The sequence below is a fragment of the Natator depressus genome, chromosome 1, assembly GCF_965152275.1.
Source record: "Natator depressus isolate rNatDep1 chromosome 1, rNatDep2.hap1, whole genome shotgun sequence".
Taxonomy (NCBI): Eukaryota; Metazoa; Chordata; order Testudines; family Cheloniidae; genus Natator; species Natator depressus.
In genome coordinates, this window is record NC_134234.1 from 145,685,530 (window position 1) to 145,712,205 (window position 26,676).

Sequence of the window (26,676 nt, forward strand, 5' to 3'; positions counted from 1 at the left end):
AATGTGTTTTATGCTACATATGCCATGTAACATATCTCTGTAAAGGTTATGATCTACTGAATCTATTAATCCTATCTGCAAGCATGTATCATTTTTGTATATGAAGTTATGAATATTGGCTGCATACTTGTTTGATTCTGAGTAGGTTTTAGTGAAGCAGCTGGTCAGCTTCCTGAGAAAAGACTATTCTCAGTAAGTGCCCAATCAAGAAGCCCTTAAGCCAACAATACATTTGGAGATGCCAGTCCACATCTGGGCTTTCCCAGGAATGTGGCTTGGCTGGTAAGGAACTCAGTCATGCATGGACATGTGACTTGCCCAGGTGACTCCAAAACTCCATTTTGTAGCATAGGAGAGAGGAGGGGGTCTCCACCCACAAGAGAAAGTCTATTTAAACCCCTGGGAGACCCCCCCCATTTTGTCTTCAGCTGTCTAAAGAGAGAGCCTCTCCACCCCCAAAGATACCTTAAAGAAACGAACAAAGGACAGTAACTATAGGGGGTGTGAGTGATTGCTGGACCCAGACTAGAAGGAGACTAGTCTGTAAAAGAAAGATTACTGGAACTGGTGAGGTTTTTGTCTGTATTCAGTTTTATTGCCCTACTAGACACAGACTTGCGTGTTTTATTTTATTTTTCTTGGTAATTCACTTTGTTCTGTCTGTTACTACTTGGAACCACTTAAATCCTAATTTCTGTATTTAATCAAATCACTTTTTACTTATTAATTAACCCAGAGTATGTATTAATACCTGGGGGGGAGGGAAATAGCTGTGCATATCTCTTGTCAGGGTCATAGAGGGTGAACAATTTATGAGTTTACCCTGTATAAGCTTTATACAGCGTAAAATGGATTTATTTAGGGTTTGGACCCCATTGGGAGTTGGGCATCTGAGTGTCAAGGACAGAAAAACTTCCTAAGTTGCTTTTAATTAAGCCTACAGATGTTAGGGGATGTGGTTCAGACCTGGGTCTGGGTTTGCAGCAGGCTAGCGGGTCTGGCTCAAACCAGGCAGGGCACTGAAGTCCTAAGCTGACAGGGCAGGAAAGCAGGAGCAGAAGTAGTCTTGGAACATCACGTGGCAACCCCCCAGGGGGTTTCTGTGATCCAACCCGTCAAACATTTTCAGTCCAGAGAGGGATAAACCTTCTCCAAGGGAGATGCATTCATTGCATGATTATGTTACAGAAGCGTAGATGCTAACTCTGTGGGTGCTCTGGCGCTGGAGAAAAAAAAAAGGTGGGTGCTCAGCAGCCACCAGCCACCTGCTGATCAGTTCCTTCCCCTCCCCCCAGTGCCTCCCGCCCACCACTGATCAGCTGTTTGGCAGCGGGTGGGAGGTGCTGGGGGGAGAGGGCGGAGCAGGGCAGGAAGAGGCAGAGTCTCGGGGAGGGGACTCTGTGATCCTTGCAAGTTTCCACCTCAGCTTTACTGTTCAACTGAAGCTTTCCTTTGCCTAGCTAAAAGAATTCAAGAAGCTGTTGATGAACGTTAAAAGATCCCTGGCAAACATTAAATAGGACTTCAATAGTTTCTTCCTGTGCTACACACTATCACAGGTGCCATAAGATTCTCCATCAGCTCCATGGCAACAAATGCAGTAGCCAGATTCCCAGATCAAATGTCTTCCTCCAGGTTCAGTAACTGACAACAAGTTATGCAACAAGAAGTGGTGTTCCTTTCATACGTAAAACTTTAATCAAAGGGATTCCAGACCCCTTAGAAGAAGATCTTGACAACACAAATATCAGATAAGGAAGACCTTCTCAGCACCTTAAAGCATCAAGCAATTTGCATGCCTATATGCTAGTGACCAAGAACTACCACCCAATTAGTGGATATCCTATGTGGGAAAGAGTACGGCCCTCCAGAGGGTCCTTGGAGTTACAAAATATGCAATCAAATTAGAAAAATTCAGAACAAATTCATCTTATTTTTCTCTGCCTCTATGTTTTCAGTTTTTGTACTGAAAAAACGCAAATGAATTGTATAAATACTGGAGCTTTTGATACCCAGCAAAGTGGAGGTAATGATATGGAAGTATGGAATAAACACATAAAATAGGTGTTTCTGGTAAAATAATCTTTAGTGAAACAGATAAATATTAAAATGTAAATGATTATCATTAGGTTCTGTAATCAATACTCTATTGAGACGAGTGGGAACGTGCACGCCTCCTTTAGAGTTAACTGTTTCTGGCTATACCTTTGCAACCCTAAAGGTTAGAAATACAGTTTTTTTAAAATGAAAGCTTAGATTCTGTAGCACAATTCTGCTACAAACTCCGTTGCAGCAGTCATAAAACACATGGAATCAATCTCTAACTTGAAAAAGTTGAGCTGCACTACCAGCTGTATCTTCAATGCATTTGCAATCTTGTTGCTTCTACTGTAATTTTTCAACTGCAATAATTACATACAACATGAGTTTGAGTGAATCCTTTTGGCAGTGAATGGTCAGCTGAAGGTCTTTTATTTGTAAGATACTAGCATTGAAAATTTGAGCCACCTGCTTGAATTAACAGTAATAAAACAGCGTCAAGATGCAGACTAAGACAGACAGAAATTGGCCTCTCAGGAAAACTATTAAAAATCCATTTTTTTTCAGGTTTAGCTGCAGTTTCCATATATGGATTTGAGGGAGGGTGGAAAATTTTTTTTGATTTAACACTAAAACCAGATTCCTTACATACATATACCTTACTGTATGGAAAGAAAAACATGTAATTTTTTTAAAAAGATGACTGATAAAGAATGACTCCAATAACAGATGAAATGTCTGACAGGGAGGAATGTTTCACATCTATGGTCTGGACACTATACTCTGGTGAAAATGTTGTTACATAACTGCTTTTCAAAGTCTTTCTTGAACAGACCAGTCATTCAACAGTTGCTCCAGCTGTTAAAGAGTGCTGAATGACTGGGATGTTTCATTCAATAATGTACTGTCCTCTGACACAGATTAAACTGCCTATATGATTAAATGTTTCTGGGATGGTCCAAGCTCTCTCCTGCCAAATGCTGCTCATATAACAAGCTTGGCAGACATTAAAAAAAACAAAATCTAATTAGAGAGTAACTCAGGAAGCCATTTCAACTTGGGAACCACTGTGTTCTTTAGTTTAAAAGAATGTATGTATTTTAAATTGGTCACAATAAAGCTCATGGACACAATTCAAGTGTCCTTCCTGAAGGACAACAAAACATTACAGTGCTACATGATTCTGCGGGTACCCAGTGAAATTCCCAGTCCCTGGCTATTATGTAAAAGAAAACAAAGCAGGAATTTAAATGCTTCAGGTGATAATTAATACATGGAACAAGTTAGCAATTAACTTGTTTTAGTGCAGAAACTAAATTCCATGCTGTCAAATCCTCAAATATGACCTGCAATGGTAAACACCAATTGTTTCACCTTCCCTGCCCCTTTTGGGGGTGGGAGAAGGAAAAAAGAAAAAGAACCACATTTAAAAAACTGGAAGTCTTGTACAATGCCTATGACCTTCTTAAAGAGCTGCGCATAAATAGCCTAAATGGTGCATGGTATCTTGATGAAAAAGGTGTCAATATTTTCTCCAACAATTCCTAGCTAACAGAATTTAGAAAATGTTTGTATTATATTACAATCTCACTACCAGCCAATCAACATCCAGGTTTCACCACACTGTTGAAGCACTTTCGTTTTGCTAAAGTTTTGTCTCACATAGCTTCAAAATAGTGGGGATTGCCAGATCAGCTGGTAAAGTTAGGCTAAGTCTACACTACGCACCTTACAACGCGCAGCTGTGCTGCTGCAGTGGCACCATTGTAAGGTAAGCAGTGTAGTTACGCTTTGTTGCCAGGAAAGAGTTCTCCTGACGGCAAAATAAAACCACCCCCAACAAGGGGCGGTAGCTTCATTGCTGGGAAAGTGTCTCCCGCTGACGAAGCGCTGTCCACACTCGTGCTCTTCATCATTAACATTTTTCTCATTCAGGAGATGTTTTTTCACATCCCTGAGCAACAAAAGGTTTAACAACGGAAGTGCAGTGTAGACATAGCCTTATATTTCCTCTTCCTCTCATATTTCTCTCCTTAAAAAAGGTTACAAAAAAATGCAGACAAGGCGAGTGGTACATAGAAAAGAAATGAGGCAGGCAGCATTATTTAGCAGTCTGAGCCTGAGTAGAACCCTGTAACTCTTGAGTTCTAATCATAGCTGACAACTTCCTTTGGTGTTTTGATGACAAGGGAAAATATCATTATTAATAAAGGGAAGTTACTTACCTTATTGTAACTAGAGTTCTTTGAGATGTGTGGTCCCTATCAGTATTCCACTGTGGGGTATGCATATGCTGCATGCACCTGAGACCAGGGAATTCTTGCTAATTGTGTCAGTTGGTCCCTGCTCTCCTTGTGTACTGTGCTCAGGATATAAGGTGCAGTGCCGACCAACTGCCTCTCCAGTTCCTTCTCTATCCTGAAGCCAGTCATGACCCAAAGCAGAGGGGAAGGAGGGCGAGTAGAGGAATACAGATAAGAACCACGTATCTTGAACAACTCCAGTTACAATAAGATAGGTAACTTCACTTTGTTCAAGTGCTGTCCCAATGTGTATTCCACTGTTGGTGATTCACAAGCAATACTCAGAGAGGAGGAGGTACAAGGGCGGAGGCGGTATAAATGCTCACAGAATTACTGTCCCACAGGATGTGTCAGTGGAGGAGGCTTGGACCAAGGCATAATGTCTTGTGGATGGAACTCCATGTTGCTGCTTTGCAAGTATGAAGCAGAGTATTTATGAAGCAACGCTACTGAGGCTGCCTGTGCTTTTGTGGAGCGAGCCCTTACCTCACATGGGGAAGGAAAACGCGCCAACTGACAAAGGAGGTGTGACATCATCTGATTAAAATATGACCATATAGATCATTGTTGCAACCACTATTATATATTTGCAACAAATCTTATACAAAATGTGGCATGTAAGGTATCTATGAAAAGGTTATGATTATGCTATTGGCATGCATGCATCATTTTTGTATTTTAAATTATGAATATTGGCTCTATACCCGGATTTCAAATGTTTGCTCTTGGGAGAACACCCACAAGGTAGCTAGCCAGGACATCTTGGAGGGACTATTCAAATTGAGTGGCCCATTTAAAGAACATTTAACTGACAACGGATCATGGGAGACGCCCATCTACACTTAATGGAATTTCCTTCTGTGACTAGGTGAAATGCATGCACATGTGACTTACCCATGTGACTCCAAACTCCATCTTATTGCTGTAATTTTCCACAGTAAGAACAATGGGTTTCCCTCCACATGGCTGAAGCTATAAAAGGCCCTGAAAACACCTCCATTTTGCCTCTTTCTTGCCCAAACCTCTGGACTATACTAATGGGAACATTCTAACCAAGGGACTGAGGTCCTTCCAATGATTTGGAAGCAACCAGAGACTTGACTTAATCCAGCAGTTTATTCCATCACTGCAACAAACCTGAATCAAGAACTTTGCAATTACTGTATATATTTGATTCCTTTAACCAATTTCAGTACTCACCTTTCTTTCTTTTTATGAATAAACCTTTAGATTTTAGATACTAAAGGATTGGCATCAGCATGATTTTTGGGTAAGATCTAAGTTATATATTGACCTGGGTGTGCGGCTAGTCCTTTGGGATCAGAAGAACCTTTCATTTGTTGAGACTGGTTGTAAAGAACCACTCATCTCTGAATTTAGTGTTTTTGATGGTGATATAAGAACTGGAATACCCAAGGAAACTGCTTTTATGACTTCTTGTTAGCCAGTGTGGTGAAACAGGACTTTACTTTTGTGGCTGGTTTGGTATATCTTATGAAAGAATAATCACCAGTTTCGGGTTGTGTTTGCCCTATTTCTCAGCAGTTTGTCCTGAATTTGGCATCCTCAGCTGTGACAGTAGGATACAGCCAAAGATCCACTTGGAGATTCTCTGAGAGGATATCGCTTGTCCTCATACTCTTTCCACTATGACAACAAAGAGTTTAAGTGACTTTCTGATCGGTTTTGTTCTCTGCAGGTAAAATGCCAATGCTCATCTCAGGTCAAAGAAAAAGAAGTCTCTTCTCCTTGCTAAAGGCATGGGGCTTTGGGAAAAACGCAGGTACGTGAATTGACTGGTTTATGTAAAATTCTGAAAGAATCTTAGGGGTGAATTTGGGGTGTAGTCACAGCAAGACTTTATTCTTCTATAATACTTTATTTGGTGGATTGACCATTGGGCCCCCAGTTTCACCCTCCTTTCTGGCTGAAATGACAGCAACAAGGAAAAGTGAGACATTGAACACTGAGCAATTCAAAGGGAGGTGTAGTGAGTGTCAAAAGTACTACATTAAGATCCCAGTGAGGGGCTGGTTTTGTTACTGATGGAAAGGTTCTTATCAAACCCTTTAGGAACTTGATCATTAAAATAGCTATCTGTTGGCAGATGAGACATGAACCTATAGCAAGCTGAGCAAGAGACCAGTCATCTTGAGATAAGGAGACAGTCCAAAATAATGGGAATATTTGCTGTCTCTGGTGACATATGGTTTTGCTCGACCCAGACAGAGAAATTTTCCACTTGGCTAGGGAACATTGCCTGGTGGAGTCCTTTCTGCTATTATAAAGAAAGCTGCTTGGAAGGTGAGCAAGCCAATGTTCTAGGTTTGATACCTATCCAACTACCAAGCCGGGAGATGAAGAGAATCCAGATTGGGATGCTTGACCTTGCATTCTCCCGAGTGATAGATTCATAGATACTAAGGTCAGAAGGGACCATTATGATCATCTAGTCTGACCTCCTGCACAATGCAGGCCACATAATCTCACTCACCCACTCCTGCGAAAAACCTCTCACCTATGTCTGAGCTATTAAAGTCCTCAAATCGTGGTTTAAAGACTTCAAGGAGCAGAGAATCCTCCAGCAAGTGACCCGTGCCCCATGCTACAGAGGAAGGCGAAAAACCTCCAGGGCCTCTTCCAATCTGCCCTGGAGGAAAATTCCTTCGCGACCCCAAATATGACAATCAGCTAAACCCTGAGCATATGGGCAAGATTCACCAGCCAGATACTACAGAAAATTCTTTCCTGGGTAACTCAGATCCCACCCCATCTAACATCCCATCATAGGCCATTAGGCCTATTTACCATGAATATTTAAAGATCAATTAATTACCAAAATCATGTTATCCCATCATACCATAAACTTATTGAGTTTAATCTTAAAGCCAGATAGATCTTTTGCCCCCACTGCTTCCCTTGGAAGGCTATTCCAAAACTTCACTCCTCTGATGGTTAGAACCCTTCATCTAATTTCAATTCTAAACTGGTGGCCAGTTTATATCCATTTGCTCTTGTGTCCACATTGGTACTGAGCTTAAATAATTCCTCTCCCTCTCTGGTATTTATCCCTCTGATATATTTATAAAGAGCAATCATATCTCCTCTTAACCTTCTTTTAGTTAGGCTAAACAAGCCAAGCTCCTTGAGTCTCCTTTCATAAGACAAGTTTTCCATTCCTCGGATCATCCTAGTAGCCCTTCTCTCTACCTGTTCCAGTTTGAATTCATCCTTCTTAAACATGGGAGACCAGAGCTGCACACAGTATTCCAGGTGAGGTCTCACCAGTGCCTTGTATAATGGTACTAAAACCTCCGTATCCCTACTGAAAATACCTCTCCTGATGCATCCCAAGACTGCATTAGCTTTTTTCACAGCCATATCACATTGGCGGCTCATAGTCATCCTATGATCAACCAATACTCCAAGGTCCTTCTCCTCCTCCGTTACTTCTAATTGATGGGTCCCCAGCTTATAACTAAAATTCTTGTTATTAATGCCTAAATGCATAACCTTACACTTCTCACTAGTAAATTTCATCCTATTACTATTACTCCAGTTTACAAGGTCATCCAGATCCTCCTGTATGATATCCCAGTCCTTCTCTAAATTGGCAATACCTCCCAGCTTCGTATCATCCACAAACTTTATTAGCACACTCCCACTTTTTGTGCCGAGGTCAGTAAGAAAGATTAAATAAGATTGGTCCCAAAACTGATCCTTGAGTAACTCCACTGGTAACCTCCCTCCAGCCTGACAGTTCACCTTTCAGTAGGACCTGCTGTAGTCTCCCCTTTAACCAATTCCTTATCCACTTTTCAATGTTCATATTGATCCCCATCTTTTCCAATTTAACTAATAATTCTCCATGTGGCACGGTATCAAACGCCTTACTGAAATCTAGGTAAATTAGATCCACTGCGTTTCCTTTGTCTAAAAAATCTGTTACTTTCTCAAAGAAGGAGATCAGGTTGGTTTGGCACGATCTACCTTTTGTAAAACCATGTTGTATTTTGTCCCGTTTACCATTGACTTCAATGTCCTTAACTACTTTCTCCTTCAAAATTTTTTCCAAGACCTTGCATACTACAGATGTCAAACTAACAGGCCTGTAGTTACCCGGATCACGTTTTTCCCCCCTTTCTTAAAAATAGGAACTATGTTAGCAATTCTCCAATCATACGGTACAACTCCTGAGTTTACAGATTCATTAAAAATTCTTGCTAATGGCCTTGCAATTTCGGGTGCCAATTCCTTTAATATTCTTGGATGAAGATTATCTGGACCCCCCGATTTAGTCCCATTAAGCTGTTTGAGTTTCGCTTCTACCTCAGATATGGTAATATCTGCCTCCATATCCTCATTCCTATTTGTCATGCTACCATTATCCCTAAGACCCTCTTTAGCCTTATTAAAGACTGAGGCAAAGTATTTGTTTAGATATTGGGCCATGCCTAGATTATCCTTGACCTCCACTCCATCCTCAGTGTTTAGCGGTCCCACTTCTTCTTTCTTTGTTTTCTTCTTATTTATATGGCTATAGAACCTTTTACTATTGGTTTTAATTCCCTTTGCAAGGTCCAACACTACTTGACTTTTAGCCTGTCTCACTTTATCCCTACATGTTCTGACCTCTATAAGGTAGCTTTCCTTGCTGATCCCTCCCATCTTCCACTCCCTGTATGCTTTCTGCTTTTTCTTAATCACCTCTCTGAGATGCTTGCTCATCCAGCTTGGTCTACAACTCCTGCCTATGAATTTTTTCCCCTTTCTTAGGATGCAGGCTTCTAATTAAATCGAAGCTGCAGAAGTTAAGTAATCCCAGGCCTCCTCTACCTTTAGATCCATAAGTTCTTCAGTCCAATCCACTTCCCTAACTAATTTCCTTAACTTTTGAAAGTCAGCCCTTTTGAAATCAAAAACCCTAGTTGCAGATTTATTTTTGCTAATCCTTCCATTCAGTTTGAACTGAATTAGCTCATGATCACTTGAACCAAGATTATCCCCTACAACCATTTCTTCTATGAGGTCCTCACTACTTACCAAAACCAAATCTAAAATGGCATCCCCTCTAGTCGGTTCAGCAACTACTTGATGAAGGAATCCATCAGCTATCTCATCGAGGAAAATCTGAGCCCTATTATTATTACTAGCACTCGTCCTCCAGTCTATATCTGGGAAGTTAAAGTCTCCCATGATCACTCAGTTTCCATTAGTATTTACTTTATTAAAAACATTAAAAAGGGCTCTATCCATATCCAAATTAGATCCCGGCGGTCTATAGCACACCCCAAGCATTATCCCAGGGGAGGCTCTAATAGTTTTCTTCCCCAATGTAATTTTTGCCCAGACGGACTTGGTCTTATCCATTCCATCGCTTCTTATTTCTTTACATTCTACCTCATCATTGATATACAATGCTACTCCACCACCTTTACCTTTATTTTGGTCTTTCCTAAACAGCACATACCCTTCAATACCTGTAGTCCAGTCATGACTACTATTCCACCATGTTTCTGTTACCCCTATAATATCTGGTTTCACTTCTTGCACCAGTAGCTCTAGTTCCTCCATTTTTGTTACCTAGGCTCCTCGCATTGGTGTACAAACATCTTAATGTTTGCTGTTTGGCCTCGCTCACATTCTGTACCCTATTAGGCACGGTCATTCTACAGCCAGTATGACCTATTAGACTGGTATCTACACTGCCCTTCCTCCTACCCACGGCTGTATCCTTTCTTACTTTGTTTTCTTCCCTCTCAATGCTAATATCCAGCGTGGAGATTACCTGGACATCTCCCAACCATCTCCCCCAAATTCCTAGTTTAAAGCTCTCTTAATCAGTTGTGCCAGCCTCCATCCTAGAAGTCTATTTCCTTCCCTACTCAGATGAAGTCCATCCCGAGAGAACTGTCCTCTGTCCATGAATGCCTCCCAGTGGCCATACATCCCAAAGCCCTCCTTATAGCACCACTGCTTAAGCCATCTGTTGATAGTCATAATCTTGTCACACCTTTGTTGCCCTTCTCTAGGAACAGGCAGAATCCCACTAAAGATTACCTGAGCCTCGATTTCCTTAAGCGTCTTCCCCAGCCTAGCATAGTCTCCCTTAATACTTTCCAGCGAGAATCTAGCCGTATCATTTGTTCCCACATGAAGGATAACTAGGGGATTCTTTCCTGCTCCCTTTAGGATCCTTTTCAACCTCAGGTCTGTTAGGATATAGATATTCAGGCCTGTCTGTAAAGGCCTGTACTTTAAGAATTTAGGGGTATTCTTATCACTTGGCTAGTTCTAGAAGTATAAAAGAAAGAATCAAAATCACTGTCTGCTGGTGTAAGGGCCTTCTCTTACTGTGACAGTCTGAGGCCCTGTGCTTAGGCTAAGGCCTTTGGCTAAGCAGCGGAGGCAGCCATAAGCTAGGAAGCGACAGGTCACATCCTCACATTCCAAACTAGTCACATTGAAAGAAGGTGCTATTGGGCTGTTAGGAATACAATCCTGTCCTGATAATGCCTATCACCTCCAGAGAAAGGGAAGTGCCTAGAAAATGTAAAAGGAAACAGCATCCTGTCTGGCAAGAACTCACTTATCAATACTGGGATGTGAAATCCTCATTTCTGTATTGTTTTGTCATTATAGTTCCTACTTTGCTATTGTTTGTCTGTATAATCTCTGTCTGGTTCTGTGATTGTTCCTGTCTGCTGTATAATTAATTTTGCTGGGTGTAAACTAATTAAGGTGGTGGGATATAATTGGTTACATAATCATGTTACAATATGTTAGGATTGGTTAGTTAAATGTCAGGAAAATGATTGGTTAAGGTATAGCTAAGCAGAACTGAGGTTTTACTATATAATCTGTAGTCAATGAGGAAGTGAGGGGGCCTTGGTGGGAGGGGGTGGGTGTGTGTGAGGGAGAGATGGGAACAGGGTATGGGGGTGGAGAAATTGGAACCATGTTTTGCTAAAGGGGGAAATGGGAACCATGTTTTGCTAAAGGGGGAAATGGGAACAGGGAATGGGAGTAAGGAAATTGGAATAATGTTTGGTTAAAGGGAGAAATGGGAACAGGGACACAGGTGTAAGGCTCTGTGGTGTCAGAGCTGGGAAGGAGGATACTAAGGAAGGAAACTGGAATCATGCTTGCTGGAAGTTCACCCCAATAAACATCGAATTGTTTGCACCTTTGGACTTCGGGTATTGTTGCTCTCTGTTCATGCGAGAAGAACCAGGGAAGTAGGTGGGTGAAGGAATAAGCCCCCTAACAAGGTCTACATCCCGTATCTTAGCACTTGGAAGACAGCACACCCTTCTGTTCTCTGGATCAGCTCTGGTTACAGGTCTGTCTATTCTTCTCAGTAAAGAGTCCCCGATCACATAGACCTGCCTTTTCCTGGTGACGGTGCTATTCTCCAGTCTATCCCCTGTTCCCTCTGGCAGCAAGTTCTTTCCATTCCTATTCTCCCTAGTAATCCTCTTCAACCCATCCTGTATCCTCCTGGGGCTCATATTTGGTGTAGTATCCATTGACTCTTCCCCTTTTCCTGTAGGACTAGCTGCTCTTCTCTTCTTCCTTGCCCTTCCACCCTCAGCGACTACCTGCTGAGCCCCTTCTTCATTTTCCAACTCTGCCAACCTGTTCTTGAGCTCTATTTCTCTTTCACTAGCCCGTCTTTTCCTCTGCCTGGTTCTTTTAGTCACATGCTTCCACTGATCGCTTTCCTCATCCAGTCTCCCCTCAGAATTCCCCAGCCCTAATTCCACCTGCAAGTCTGAGCTTTTCCCTTCAGATACCTCATGTCTTTGCTCCATAATCTGCTCAAACCCCTTCCTAAACTCAACCAGACTTTCCACCCGCATCTCCAAACCTTGGATCTTTTCCTTCATCAGCTCTATCAGATGGCATTTCATGCAGACGAAACTCTTTCCAGGTGCCCCCTCCAGGATCATGTACATACTGCAGCTTCCACATCCAGTCATCCTCATTGTGTCTTCCACTACATGGGTCACTCCCACTGCTGACTCTGTATCTGTCATAGCCCTCCCACCTAAATCCTGTTAATATGGGAAACACAAACCACACCACCAAAACACCAGCACCCACAGCAAAACCAAATCCCAAACAAGCACCACAAGACAAACTCCTCCAACAGAACTCCCACTAAAACTCCCCTGTTTACAGCTCTGTTTGCTGGCTCCTGTGCCGCTGCAGCTGTCTGTGCTGCTGCCTGACTGGCTGGCTACCTTTTAGGACCCCTAGTCAGAGAAGCCCCGTCCCCTAATCAGGGCTCAGCTTCTCTCCCAGCACACTGCCCCTACAAGCCTCTACACATACAAATACTACAAATACAAAAACCTTCTCCTCCAACAGAACTCCCAGTCAAGAGATCCAGGAAGGATTGAATGCTGGTAGTTGAAGGGGTTGACATTTGTAGAAGACTTGGGAACTAATGGGCCATTTGGGAGGTCAGAGAATCTGAGCCCCACCTCCAAGGTTTCCAAGATTCCACCCACTCTGTGAAACAACGTCTCATGGCAGAAGACCAAGGCCAGAACCTCAGAGCTACACCATCAGAATCCCCCATGCAGGTGGGGTCGAATGCTGTGGAGAGCATTGATGAGTTCATCTACCTAGGCTGCAAGCAGAGTAAAAACAGTCACAGCAAATCAGATGTTCTTTGATGAATAGATCTTGCTGCCTCTCGCATAAAGTCCATATCTCAGTTATGGATGCAAAAACATCTTTGTGCTGAGATAAAGTTCAGGATCTATCAAACCTGTATACTACCTGCATTGATATATGGATCAGAAACCTGGACCCCTTTTCAAGCAGGCTTGGAGAATCTAGAGGCATTCAATACGCACTGTCAGCACCACATCCTGAGCATAAAGTGGTCTGATTTTGTGCAAAATGTCACAATCTCACAGAGAATTGGTCTTCCCCTTCAATCACTCACTATATTCACAAGTGGCATTGCATGCTCTTTGGCCATGTCGCCAGGATGGGCAAAAACTCCCCAGCACAATGTGCTCTCAAACTCTCCATTGACGTACAAAGGGGTGCAAGCCCTGACCCATGGGGCCACCCTACAGATTCATGCATTCACAGGATTGAGTCAGATCTGGAAATTTCACTTCACAAAGCCTGGTGCTGCACAATGCCATCAACCATAGTCACTCTGCCTGGCACAATGGTCCTGAATATCCTGTGTGGGTTTGATAATGACGATGATGGAGGAGAGGTTCTACCTCTCAAAGGAGGATCTCCTAGTGAGAACAGTCCCTGAAGAGGGATGGCAGTTTTGATGGGGAGAAATACTTGGTGGTATATTTAGAACGGATGATATCCAGCACCTACTTGTCCATTGCTATTGTCCTCCAATTGTGGGAAAATTGTGCTAGGTGGGAACCAAAGCAGACCTCGGAATAATTGATTTTCAGCTCCTGAGCATTCCATCAAAAGTGTCTTTTGGCTGGGGATGAGGCTGGGTAGCTATAGTTGACGTGGAAGGAACGCAGCTTGTAAGAGCACTGCTGGTAGAAAGGTTGTGGTAAAGGCCTCAGTTTGTAAGGCTGCTTACTGTATTTCCACTTTGGAGCCGGAGTACACAGGGAGCAAACAATTGCCCTAGAATCTTTCAGTGAGTGCAAAGAGTTACATGGGATGCAAGACATTCAGGAGCTTGGGAGCCCTTCTGCTCCTCTCTGTAGCAGCTCCTGGAATTGCCTGTGATTGGCAAGGCTGGAGCAACCATCTCATTGGGTGAGGAAGATGATACACCTGGTGGTACCAGCAGATCTGGTTCTTCTTCCATAGACTTAGGGTGAGGTTGTGTTGACCTCTTGCGGGGGTGGAGAGTACTTTAAGTAACATGGTTCTCATGGGTCCAATTAAGGCCAGTATAAGGGGGTTGAAAACAGGTTGCAGTGGTCGCCAAGGCATTGAGTACCACCAGTCCTTAGGAGGAGGTTGCTGCTTGAGTGAACGAGGCTGGTTCTTGATCCCCTCTCTGGCCTGATCTCCCAGAAGCGAAGGTGGTGGTTCCACAAGTATATCTGACTCTCCCGATGATGCAAAAGTTGGATCCAGCTCCATCTGCAGTGCCATCAGTACAGCTGATGGAAAGCTATGGCTACGGGATGGGATAGGAGATGGAATTCCTGAATCCCTGGCTCCTCTTGGCCTTAGAATCTCCCCTGTGAGAATTAGTCTCGATAACAGGAGAGATTGTGGATCTCGGAGGGTGAAGATATACTCGACAGCTGCAGTTCTCAAACTGTGGGTCAGGAACTCAAAGTGGGTCACAACCCCATTGTAATGGGGTCGCCAGGGCTGGCATTAGACTTGCTGGGGCCCAGGGCCAAAGCCCGAGCTCAACGCCTGAGGCCAAAGTCAAAGCTCGAGCTCCACTGCCTCGGGTCAAAGCCCAAGGACTTCAGCCCTGGGTGACAGGGTTTGGGCTTCCCCCCCTCAACCGGAGTGGTGTGGCTTGGGGTTTTTCCCCCTTGCCCACGGTGGTGGGGCTTGGGTGGGCTCAGGTCCCCACTCCGGGAGTCATGTAGTAATTTTTGTTGTCAAAAAGGGGTCACAGTGCAATGAAGTTTGAGAATCCCTGCTCTAGAGTGATGTGAGTCACTGGCCCCTCTGTAAGTTGCATCTTGTTGCCTTATATCTCTGGAATCAGTGTGAGAAGACTTTTAGTAGCTGGTGATTCTCTATGGGAATGAGATGGTAGAGTTGATGAATGAATCTCTCACCAAGTGATTTTTGTCAGTCCTGACAGTTTCTTGGTTCTATGGTTCCCAGTGCTACATCTTAGTCAGTACCACAGTTGGTGTAGAGGCTGGTATTGTAGGAGCCTTGCATCTCCTAATGTACCTTCTAATCGTGACCAGGAAGCTTGTGGGGGGAGGCTATGTTCTTGTACCCTGGACACAAAGACTTGCCCGACTTGGACAGTCGGGGAGGGATCCCTCCTCTTAGATCTAGGAGGGGATCTGCTTTTACGCTTATGACAGTGTCCCCTACTCTTGTGAGAAGGCCTAGATGAAGGGTCCTTAGCCCTGCTCTTTCCTGCTCCTGAGTCAAACACTGTGATAGGAAGTGGACTCCTTGATGACTCTGGACAACGTACAAGGTGAGGAGGGGTGTCTCAAGCCCAACTCTGATGGGGGACTCAGCACTCCATAAGGTACTTCTGAAGCCAGATTCTTGTGCTTGTTGCATTTGGCTGGGGAAAGAGCAGCAGATATTGCATTTAGCAGAGATATGTCCTTCTCCAAGGCAGTACAGGCAACGCTATTGGTTGTCACTGACTGAAAAGGAGAGGGGATAGAAGACTGTTTTTTGAAGCCTAGTATCCAGAGCATAATTTAAGTCCTTCAATGGGAGACTTAACCCTAGAGGGGATTCTAACTAATGACTAGCTAAACTTGTAAAACTACTATCAATACTAACAATAAAACTCAGAGTTATATAAAGCTTTGAAATATTTACAGGAAGAGAGGGAGATCAGCTCTGCACACTGGAGTGTTCCAACTCAGGCCATGCAGCAGTCAAAAGAAACTGGAGAGGCAGTTGCCCCTTGTATCATTGGTGCAGAGCACGAGGAGAGCAAGGGCACAGGTGGGAACCAACAGACAATGCCTGCAAGAATGCCTGCACATGCATATCCCACAGAGGAACACACACAGGGACCAGCACTTGAACAAAAAGAAAGAGAGAGAGCGAGCGCGCAAGAGAGAGAGCTAGGAGCTCACATGATGTGATACAAACACCATGCTAGGTCTCCCCTACATTGTGCAAAAAGTTATATTCATTAGTTTATAGACCCTCATAGCAATTGAATCATGCATTCAGAGGTATGCATGGATACTACCATGATCAGTTCCACAGACATGCCTATAACTAAATAAAAATAGATACATGGCCACAGCAAAGATGACAGTGATTCCAAACAGTGTGGTTATAAAACCTATTTTTGAATGCCAAAGAAGAGAGCTTTCAGAAGGGAAGCATTTGCCCCCAAAACTAAACTATTATACTTCCATTTCAAGCATTCCCAGGAATCAAACAGGAAGAAAAATAGCATTTATTCTCTCTTCAGCTTTCTCCATCACTAGATCTGACTAGCACGGAAGCTCTTTGAGAATCCCACAAAGTCTTATTTTTTTGAGGGCAAACTAATTTAACTATCCAGATTATAAGCACCTTAGTAATGACATCAAAGCATACACAACATTTTTAAAGCTCTTATTCATTTTTAAAGCTCATATTCAAATCTGATTGGATTTCAGAGGAAAATAAGTTGCTTGATTTTTACGATGGGCACGTCTTATAAATGCAGACATGGAAAATCAATATGCCAAATATGAAGAAAATCTGAAGGAAACATAAGTCTACATGTAAAATTTACTAGCTTTGTAATAAGAGGCTATGCAAATTCTTTGTGGGGAAAAGGGGAATTCAGGGGAAAACCAGCAACCAGTAGCAAGAGCTGTGCATGCCTTTTATTCTCCTGTATCATTTTACCTTGGTGAAACAGTAAAGAACCTAGAGATGAACAGATGCATATGTCAATATTCCTGACTGCATCCTGCTGCTGCAATTACTGTTTACAGTGACACTAATGTATCTTGAGGAAACTCATACCCTCATTACAGGGGAATGTTGGAGGAGGGTGATACTAGTGAGCATAACATTAAGACACAACAGTGCAAGTTTTACTTGGCCATTATTACAAAGTACAGGTGCATTTTTAGGCATGAGTTTAAAAGGATTGTACCATCATTCTCAAGAGGACAGGCTGCTTCTAGATTAATGTTGACACTAGAAAGGATAATCTGAGAGAATTTATTCAATATTTATTTTCTCTCACACTTTGGGGGGAAGCAGGAATTAAACTTCTTGCTTTCTCTGGGACACAGAATGTAAATAGGTAACACTTCTACAAGCGTGCAAAATTTGATTGCAGTGATGCCCTGGGACCGTTAAGATATTGAGAGAGGTGGGGAAATCTGCATCAGGGAAGATGCAGAAGAAGTTTACAATGGTGAAGAAATGAAATTATTTTAGGGTCACAGTTGGAATGGAAAGCAAGTGGAGCAGTGAATGGAATACTGGAGAGGGTGTAGACTGGAGATGGGTGCAGGCAGTGTCTACTGCAATATGAATCCGAACAGTGGGACCTGTACTAGAATCAAAACGCTAAACCTTCTGAAGTTCACACATCACTAATTTTTACTACCTTTTTCCATTACAGTATTTGCTTTTGCCATATACTTCATTTACATAACAAGAGGATGAACATCTAGTAGGTAAATTAAGTGATGCAGCTGAGGTCATTATCCCAGCTACTTACTGACACTTTAATGTGATTACGGAACAAACAAAAAAGCCATTCAGCACTGATGGAGTGCTTATGGCATATGGTAACTTTATATGAAGGGTGAAAAAATAGCATGTTTAGAGCCAGGAATAGGCACTTAATAGAAACCAAAATAAAGAATTGTAAGAAATATCTCTATGGTACAATATGCTAATTGTTTAAATAATAAGAAAAACACTACAGTGGAAAGCACTTTATAAAAACAGTTCAAAAGGAAAAACTTTATAATAAAGACCAACCAATGAGAAATGTATGTAATTTCTTAAGCACTTGTTAAGAAACAAATCCAAAACAAATGTTACGGTTATCACTATACATTCTATTGCTTCAGGGCATCAGCCTGAGGGGTATAGGAAGAAACTTCCCCTAAAGACAGGTTATTACATAATTGCATACTCTAGCCTTCTTTTGCCTTCCTCTGAAGAAGCCACTGTTAGAGACAGGATACTTGACTAGATGGACCAGTGGTCTGATACTCTATGACAACAGCATGTTCTTCTGTTAGTGTAAAATAATTATCTTATTACATCTAAACTGAATGAAAGGTTGCTTGATTTATCTTTATTTTCATGAACACCAAAAACCTGATCAGAACAGAAAAAATCTTCAGCCATACTAGAAAAATATGATGGGAAATTATTTTTGGTACTTGGAATTCAATTCATGGATCAAAAGTTCAAATTCAGTAACTTCCAGGTGCATGAACTGGAGCTGGTGGAGGGTGACGGGGGAAATGACACAGAAACCCACTCCCCATTTTCCCTAGAAGTCCGCTGTGACTGCAGGGAAAAAAAGAGTAGGAGGAAAGCTAGCTTCCCCTCAGGTGTGGTGTTGTAATCTTTATTTTCCTTAGTCACTGGAAAAAAATAAGCTCTCAGTAATTTGTAAGGATGTAAATTACACAAAAAGGATTGCCTCACAAGTCATGATGTACAAGAAGCAATGGAAAAGTGTGCTAAATTCATAGAAAGGAATCCCATCTGTCAATATTTTGGATGTACAAAGAGTTATATCATTCAGAAAGATTATTCCCCGCAGGCTAGTAGCAGGAATTTGAAAAATGGGAAGGAAGACTCTGACATAGTTGATGGGCTTGGCCTTGCATAGCGTGTACCTGGCTTATGAAATCATACCTGTTACTGTACTTCTACAAAACCAGGTAATCTGCAACATAACAACTAAAGCTCTTCAGTGAAACTCCTTCATATGAACAAGAAACAAAATTTAGAATCTGATGTGGGGAGATAATAGGAACTAATAAGTGTACTATGCAAAAATCTGCTTTAATAATATCTTTTCATATAAAATATTACTGAAGTCTGCAAAAGACTTCAAACATCACATTATTACCAGTTTTGACCTGAGGCAAAGCAGAGCACTAAAAACACATTAAGGGTTCTGCTCAAGAGTAAATGGGTTATGCTGGTATTATGCAATTTATATGAGAGTTAGGCTGGGCTGATTATACCCAATTCCAAAACAAAAGTCTGCAGGTTACTCAGCAGCATTGTTGTCAGAGTTTGACTCTATATGGTGATGCACAAAGAAACACCTCCTCCTCATCTTGTTCCCACATGTCGACACCCAGTTTGCAAAAATGCATACTACATATTCACAGCTAAAATCTATGGCCCAGATCCACAAATGTATTTTGGCTACTAACTTGCATTGATTTCAAAATGTATTTAGGTTCCAAAATCCATTTGTGGATCTTGGCATATGTAGGTACCAGTAATCACCATTTTTATCCCATCCCAAAAGAGAAATAAAAATGTTGGCCAAGAAGAAAACTGCCATTTCCGACATATCTTAAATGTCTCCCTCTCTCACACTTTTCTTTAATATACTTCTTTAAAAGGAAAAATGGCCACTGTAGGAAAAATTTTCTTGAATAAACTGGAAGTAAAGAGGATCTGTCTAAATGGTTTCCCCCTTTATACCACAGGAAGTAAAAAATTCCTTGAACACTTGATATTTAGATAACATTCACGGTGATGGGCAAATTGTATTAGATACTGATTTGATACTTGAACTGACCTCAAACAGAATTTTTTTCTCCCTCATTTTCCTGTACCCCTTCACTTGTTTTTCAACAGAAACATAGTTCAACAGCAGTAAATACTATGAGAAATACCATGGTATTTCGGACCTGACCAGCAACAGCATCAAAAATTCCATGTGATTTCCAAATTAAAGAAGTCTGGATAGTTCTGATATACCCAAAACACTTTAGAGATCCATCCATCACTAAATGGTATTTGCATCTCAGATACAGCACTGGGAACTAACATGGGAAACCATTCACTTTTACAATGGAAATATAAAGGAGGCAAATGAATGCATTACGTTATATCTATATGGCCAGAGAATACTTGCTCAGCTTTTGCCCTCAGTTAGCCTTAATTTATACATTATCCCTCTTTTGACATTCACAGCTATATTTTTACATTATTTGCAAACTAGAAAATGCTGCGTGTTGTAAAATAATAAAGTGTCTAGATTATTACACTTCACTTCATTTCTGTGTTCTTTACTAGTGATTTATTTGTACAAGGGGAGAAATATTAATGATTTTTTTAAAGAAAGAAAAAATTATTTTTGACTGTGCCCTCTATTGTATATGAGCAGTGGCAATTAAAACCAGAAGAAAGCTTTAAGTTGCAACCAAGGTGTGCCCACAGTGGGGTATGGATAGGTCCATTACATCACATAGCTGTGCACCTGTTAATAAAATCCAAGACTCCTTTAAGAAAACCCTGAAGTCATAATAGGCAACTATTTTGTATGCTCACAATGACATCATGACAGCGACCAGGCATTCCAAGTATTGAAAACACTGTGAAAAGAATGCAGTGGTAACACAGATTGGCAAATGCTTTCCATTGGCTTCCAACCAGCAAGAAGTCAAAATTCACAGTAACTTGGCTTGATTTTAACTTAAGTCTTTTTAAAAATAGATGAGGTGGTATAAGAGCTTGGGTTTATTTATTTATGTATTTCTTTGCCCCAGAATTTCTAGGCAAACAATCTGCAAGAGGTACCTGCATTACAAATAAACTCAATATAATATTTAATTTAAAGTTAATTATTTTCTTTATATTCCTCTGAAAGAAAATCTTATCTTGATCCCATCTTGGCCTGGAATATGTCTCACCTTCACTCAACTTCAATTCCTGAACAACACACAGGGGAATATCCCTGGAAATCATCGTTCTTAACAATTACTTTAATTACAGGAAATTAGTAGATCTCTCTTACCTAAAGACTGGTACAGCTCAGTCATTTTAGGATGATCCCAGCAGGTCGTTTGTGTCTCATGGCTAAAACATAAAATATGAAGGTTTTAGAATGAAATATGTACGGTAGAACTTTCCCTAAGACAGTCAGACACTTGTCTTTGGAGATCTTTCCTTAAATAGATTTCCATATTTAGTAGGTGTACATTTCAATGATTAAATGTTTATTCACAGAGCAGTATATATGCGTATGTGATGGCAGTGATGTTGGAGTTTTTCCCAACCAAAACAAACAAACAAACATGAATTTTGGTTGTTTGGTTGTTTTTTTTATGATAGGTGGGTTTCCTGCCATCAGCGTTGAAGCTAAATTTCTATCCCCAACTACCATATTACATAACAAGCAGTGCAGTATCTAAACCGCGACAACGTATAGAATGCCACAATGTCATCTTTGGAGATTAGAGCAGGAAGTGTGACCAATGGTCGATTGTCTAGTCGTAACATTAGGTATGAATTTAGCCCATTATATTTAGTGATGGGTTCAAGATGCAATATTTACATCTAAACTGTACACAACCCCAAAACTATGGGGGTTCAGTCGTTTGGGTTCCATTTCTAATTAGACTAGATTAAATTTTTAACATGGGCTTTATTTTAAATACAAAAAGAAAAGGAGTACTTGTGGCACCTTAGAGACTAACCAATTTATTTGAGCATAAGCTTTCGCGAGCTACAGCTCACTTCATCGGATGCATACTGTGGAAAGTATAGAAGATCTTTTTATACACACAAAGCATGAAAAAATGGGTGTTTTCCACTACAAAAGGTTTTCTCTCCCCCCACCAGCAGGAGAGTGGGGTGGGGAGAGAGAAAACCTTTTGTAGTGGTAAACACCCATTTTTTCATGCTTTGTGTGTATAAAAAGATCTTCTATACTTTCCACAGTATGCATCCGATGAAGTGAGCTGTAGCTCGCGAAAGCTTATGCTCAAATAAATTGGTTAGTTTCTAAGGTGCCACAAGTACTCCTTTTCTTTTTGCGAATACAGACTAACACGGCTGTTACTCTGAAACCTGTCATTTTAAATACAGCAACCCTATTCTCCTCCATATAGAATTGTTTGAAAATGGCAAAAAATATTTAATGAAAAGTTTTGTCAATTATTTTTCAGTTTTTTCAATTAAATGTATGAAGGATTTGACCTGTTCTACTTTAACTGTTCAATTAGGTGGGTGAGATGTCAGCTACAACTGCTGTCCTACATTCCACTTCAAATGGTTGTGCCAAAAACCCATGTTAAATTCTACTGAATCAGCAGCAGCTTAAACTGCTTCTAAGCCCAATGTGTTCTATCCCACACATTGATTTTTTTTCTTCCCAGTTGTTGTTGCTGCAGCTTCTGTTTCTTGGAACTCAAGCTGGAGTTCCATCTCCTGCCCTAGGTCCATTGCAAATTTCAAGAGGCAGTGCCTTCGGGAAGCACAAAAATAACTAAAAAGGGATTTTGAATGCCTGCAGAATACACAGTATGACCAGAATGCAAATCAGACATTCTCTGCATTGAAATCAATCACAAAGTGTGATGCCAATGAGCATGTATCATGAGAGAAAACCACCAAACTAAAGTGTGAGTTAGTGATGGTAACAATGATTCATGCCTTCTAAGGTTATATATTTTATGATTTTTTAAACTGGAAGATACGAAAATATGTGATCATATATAACATTATGATAGAAATCTGAGATTGAAAAGTCATTTGTTTATTCTCCTGCCAGTAGAGGACTGGTCACGTAGTCTCCAGATATATTAAACAGAGGCTACAAGAAAGTGACAGGAAAAGTTTTGAAACCTGTGAGAGCCAAACTCTGACTAGCTCTTTCACAAGGCCCCACAGGAAGGCTGATCACAACTGCTGTCCCTGCATTTGAGGAGCAAGGGGACTGCTCCTCTGCCTGCAGATTGGCACAAAAAGGATGGGGAGAAGAGCAGGACCTGATCCAGAGCTCTGTGAAGTCAGTGGAGAGGCTCCCATCAACATCAATTGACTTAGAAAAAAAGGCTTTGGAGAAGGCTGCTCCTTCCTGTTTATCTGTGCTCTAGGAAGCTTGGGATAAGACTTTTTCAGAGAAGAAAAATTCCTCCTTGAATTCTCCTTATGGTGGCAATGCTCTCTGGCACAATCTAACGTAAGAAGATGCAAAATCTGTACTGGGACTCTTGTGAAACAATTAAAATGACATACCTTCTATTTGGTCTAGCTTCCTACTTAAAAGAGAGGGTTGGTTAGTTGGCACAAGTGAACCTTTTACTGACTGAACTCTACATTCAACATTCTTCGACATGCTTCTTGTTTGTAATGATTTCCAAGCTTTGCAGTGAAGTCACAGCAAAGACCCATGTTGAGAGATCACAGACTATTATAATAGAAAAAGCTAAGGCATAGAATGCACCAGATGGATACAAGATTTTAAAGAAAACTATTCCTCATTGACCTCAGTATCTCTCTTCCCTTTATAAAAGGTAGAGATTGCATACAGTGAAAGAGGGAGGAGATGGGAACACCACAAAGGTCTTGCTCTCTGCTGTGGTGTCAATGAGCAATGGAATAGGAGGCAGCTGCAAATACACAGGCTGAATTGAGATTGACTGTGGGTGATTGTTGTTTTTTTAAAAGCATAAAATAGGAAACCCAGAATAAAAATTGAAGAAAACCTATGGATCTGTCTCAGACTCATCTGATTTCCTGTATTCTCTACCATGTGTGATAAAGGTAGGACACATGGGGTGAGAATACAGTGTTAGCTGCTTACAGTGAACTTGGATACAGCCAAACTACATTCACAAAGAAAATGAATAAAAGTTGAAAAATATTTTTGAGAATCAATATGTTAATTGCAATTTTGGCTATAAAAAGCCTCAGCTTACTAGGAAGTAGTTCTGGGGACGAAAAAAGCTTCAGTGTAAAAGAACTCCATTGGATAACTACATGACTCAGGACTTTGGTAAATGGATACAGAACTAGGTTAAGTGACCAGAAGTTGTTACATCTGATGACTGTTCAACATCTACAGAAAATTATTTTGACATTCTTGGTGCATTTCCGCAGGGACAGGTAGTCCCGCAACTGGTAACCTGTTGTGTATTCTTAGCATAGAAGTCAAGAATCACATAGGGATGTCTCCTCCAGATCAGGGTTGAGACATATATGTGGCATGTATTTTCCGGATGACTGGAAAAAGGCTAATGTAGTGCCAATCTTTAAAAAAGGGAAGAAGGAGGATCCTGGGAACTACAGGCCAGTCAGCCTCACCTCAGTCCCTGGAAAAATCATGGAGCAGGTCCTCAAAGAATCAATCCTGAAGCACTTACATGAGAGGAAAGTGATCAGGAACAGTCAGCATGGATTCACCAAGGGAAGGTCATGCCTGACTAATCTAATCGCCTTTTATGATGAGATTACTGGTTCTGTGGATGAAGGGAAAGCAGTGGATGTATTGTTTCTTGACTTTAGCAAAGCTTTTGACACGGTCTCCCACAGTATTCTTGTCAGCAAGTTAAGGAAGTATGGGCTGGATGAATGCACTATAAGGTGGGTAGAAAGCTGGCTAGATTGTCGGGCTCAACGGGTAGTGATCAATGGCTCCATGTCTAGTTGGCAGCCGGTGTCAAGTGGAGTGCCCCAGGGGTCGGTCCTGGGGCCGGTTTTGTTCAATATCTTCATAAATGATCTGGAGGATGGTGTGGATTGCACTCTCAGCAAATTTGCGGATGATACTAAACTGGGAGGAGTGGTAGATACGCTGGAGGGGAGGGATAGGATACAGAAGGACCTAGACAAATTGGAGGATTGGGCCAAAAGAAATCTGATGAGGTTCAATAAGGATAAGTGCAGGGTCCTGCACTTAGGATGGAAGAATCCAATGCACCGCTACAGACTAGGGACCGAATGGCTAGGCAGCAGTTCTGCGGAAAAGGACCTAGGGGTGACAGTGGACGAGAAGCTGGATATGAGTCAACAGTGTGCCCTTGTTGCCAAGAAGGCCAATGGCATTTTGGGATGTATAAGTAGGGGCATAGCGAGCAGATCGAGGGACGTGATCGTTCCCCTCTATTCGACACTGGTGAGGCCTCATCTGGAGTACTGTGTCCAGTTTTGGGCCCCACACTACAAGAAGGATGTGGATAAATTGGAGAGAGTCCAGCGAAGGGCAACAAAAATGATTAGGGGTCTAGAGCACATGACTTATGAGGAGAGGCTGAGGGAGCTGGGATTGTTTAGTCTGCAGAAGAGAAGAATGAGGGGGGATTTGATAGCTGCTTTCAACTACCTGAAAGGGGGTTCCAAAGAGGATGGCTCTAGACTGTTCTCAATGGTAGCAGATGACAGAACGAGGAGTAATGGTCTCAAGTTGCAATGGGGGAGGTTTAGATTGGATATTAGGAAAAACTTTTTCACTAAGAGGGTGGTGAAACACTGGAATGCGTTACCTAGGGAGGTGGTAGAATCTCCTTCCTTAGAGGTTTTTAAGGTCAGGCTTGACAAAGCCCTGGCTGGGATGATTTAACTGGGACTTGGTCCTGCTTCGAGCAGGGGGTTGGACTAGATGACCTTCTGGGGTCCCTTCCAACCCTGATATTCTATGATTCTATGATATATGTGGGGAATTTCTCTCTACTGCTGACCACTCTTCTTGTAACCAGAAATCCCTACTATATAAACAGTGATCATTCTTCCCTGTTTCTTCATTTTCTACAATGCCATCTTCCATGTGGTGTTCAGGTGTTTGAGTAGTGAGTGTGCCATTGACCGGTATGTCAAATCACGTAGAAATACGAGGAGAAAGTTCACCCTCTGATTGCATCAGAGCTGTATTTCTCTTTTAAAATAAACTACCTAATTTTCCAAGTGAAATGAGTTTGGTTGTCTCAGACTGCTCTGTGAATACAACAGAGCACTTTAGCCTCCAGTGCTGTCAACCTGGCACCTTTCACGAGCACTGGTTTTACGCATTTTTGATAAACACTGCATGGTCATCTTTGATCTATGCATTTTATGCATACAAGTGCAGAAGGGCACAGCCTCTACTAGAAATTGGTTTTCTCCATTTATCCGCAAGTGAACTACACAAAGCTGAAATCTGCAGGGCAAATGAACCCCCTCGTCTATTTGCCTTTTCATTGACCTCAATCCCACATTGAAGGAAACACCCTTTTCTATAAGGATGAATGTCAAGTCAGTATCCATGGTAGCTCATTTCTTTGCCTTCTCTTAAGCAAGGATTATCCACTAGGCTGAATGCTGTGTATCAGGTTTTTATTATACGCACAGGCAATGCAGCTGAGACTATCAAACTCATATCTTACAAGACAGTGAGAGCTGAACTCTAGAACTGGAGGTAGGTATCCCTCTCACTCTTGCATGAAAGTCAGTGTTTTAAGGAAACCCTGCATTCCAACTCTGTAAGGGCTGAGTGCCTGTGAAGAATAAGGGCAGATGATTTTGCTGGTACTTTACATGCAGAACACAAGAAGGCTGCAGCTTTTTCATTCTAACTAAGAAGTGTTGCCTGTTCCCGAACATTTTCAGCACAGAAAGTTATCAACAATTCCAAACACATGTGCAGCTCAAGGAAAGGTTAGATTCCATTGAGACTAGCCTTCATAAGCCTCTTTGCCATTTTCAAAGGCCATTTAATTGTGCG

At 41.7% G+C, this 26,676-nt stretch overlaps 1 protein-coding gene across 11 annotated transcripts in view; it reads right to left on the reverse strand.

Annotated features, from left to right (window-relative positions):
- Positions 1 to 26,676, reverse strand: part of DMD (dystrophin) — a 1,886,383-nt gene that overhangs the window by 79,909 nt on the left and 1,779,798 nt on the right. For all 11 annotated transcript variants that reach the window (XM_074968560.1, XM_074968534.1, XM_074968525.1 and 8 more), the window contains one exon: positions 20,992 to 21,053. In XM_074968560.1, coding sequence (XP_074824661.1) covers positions 20,992 to 21,053 — 62 coding nt within the window. The remainder of the gene's footprint in view (positions 1 to 20,991; positions 21,054 to 26,676) is intronic.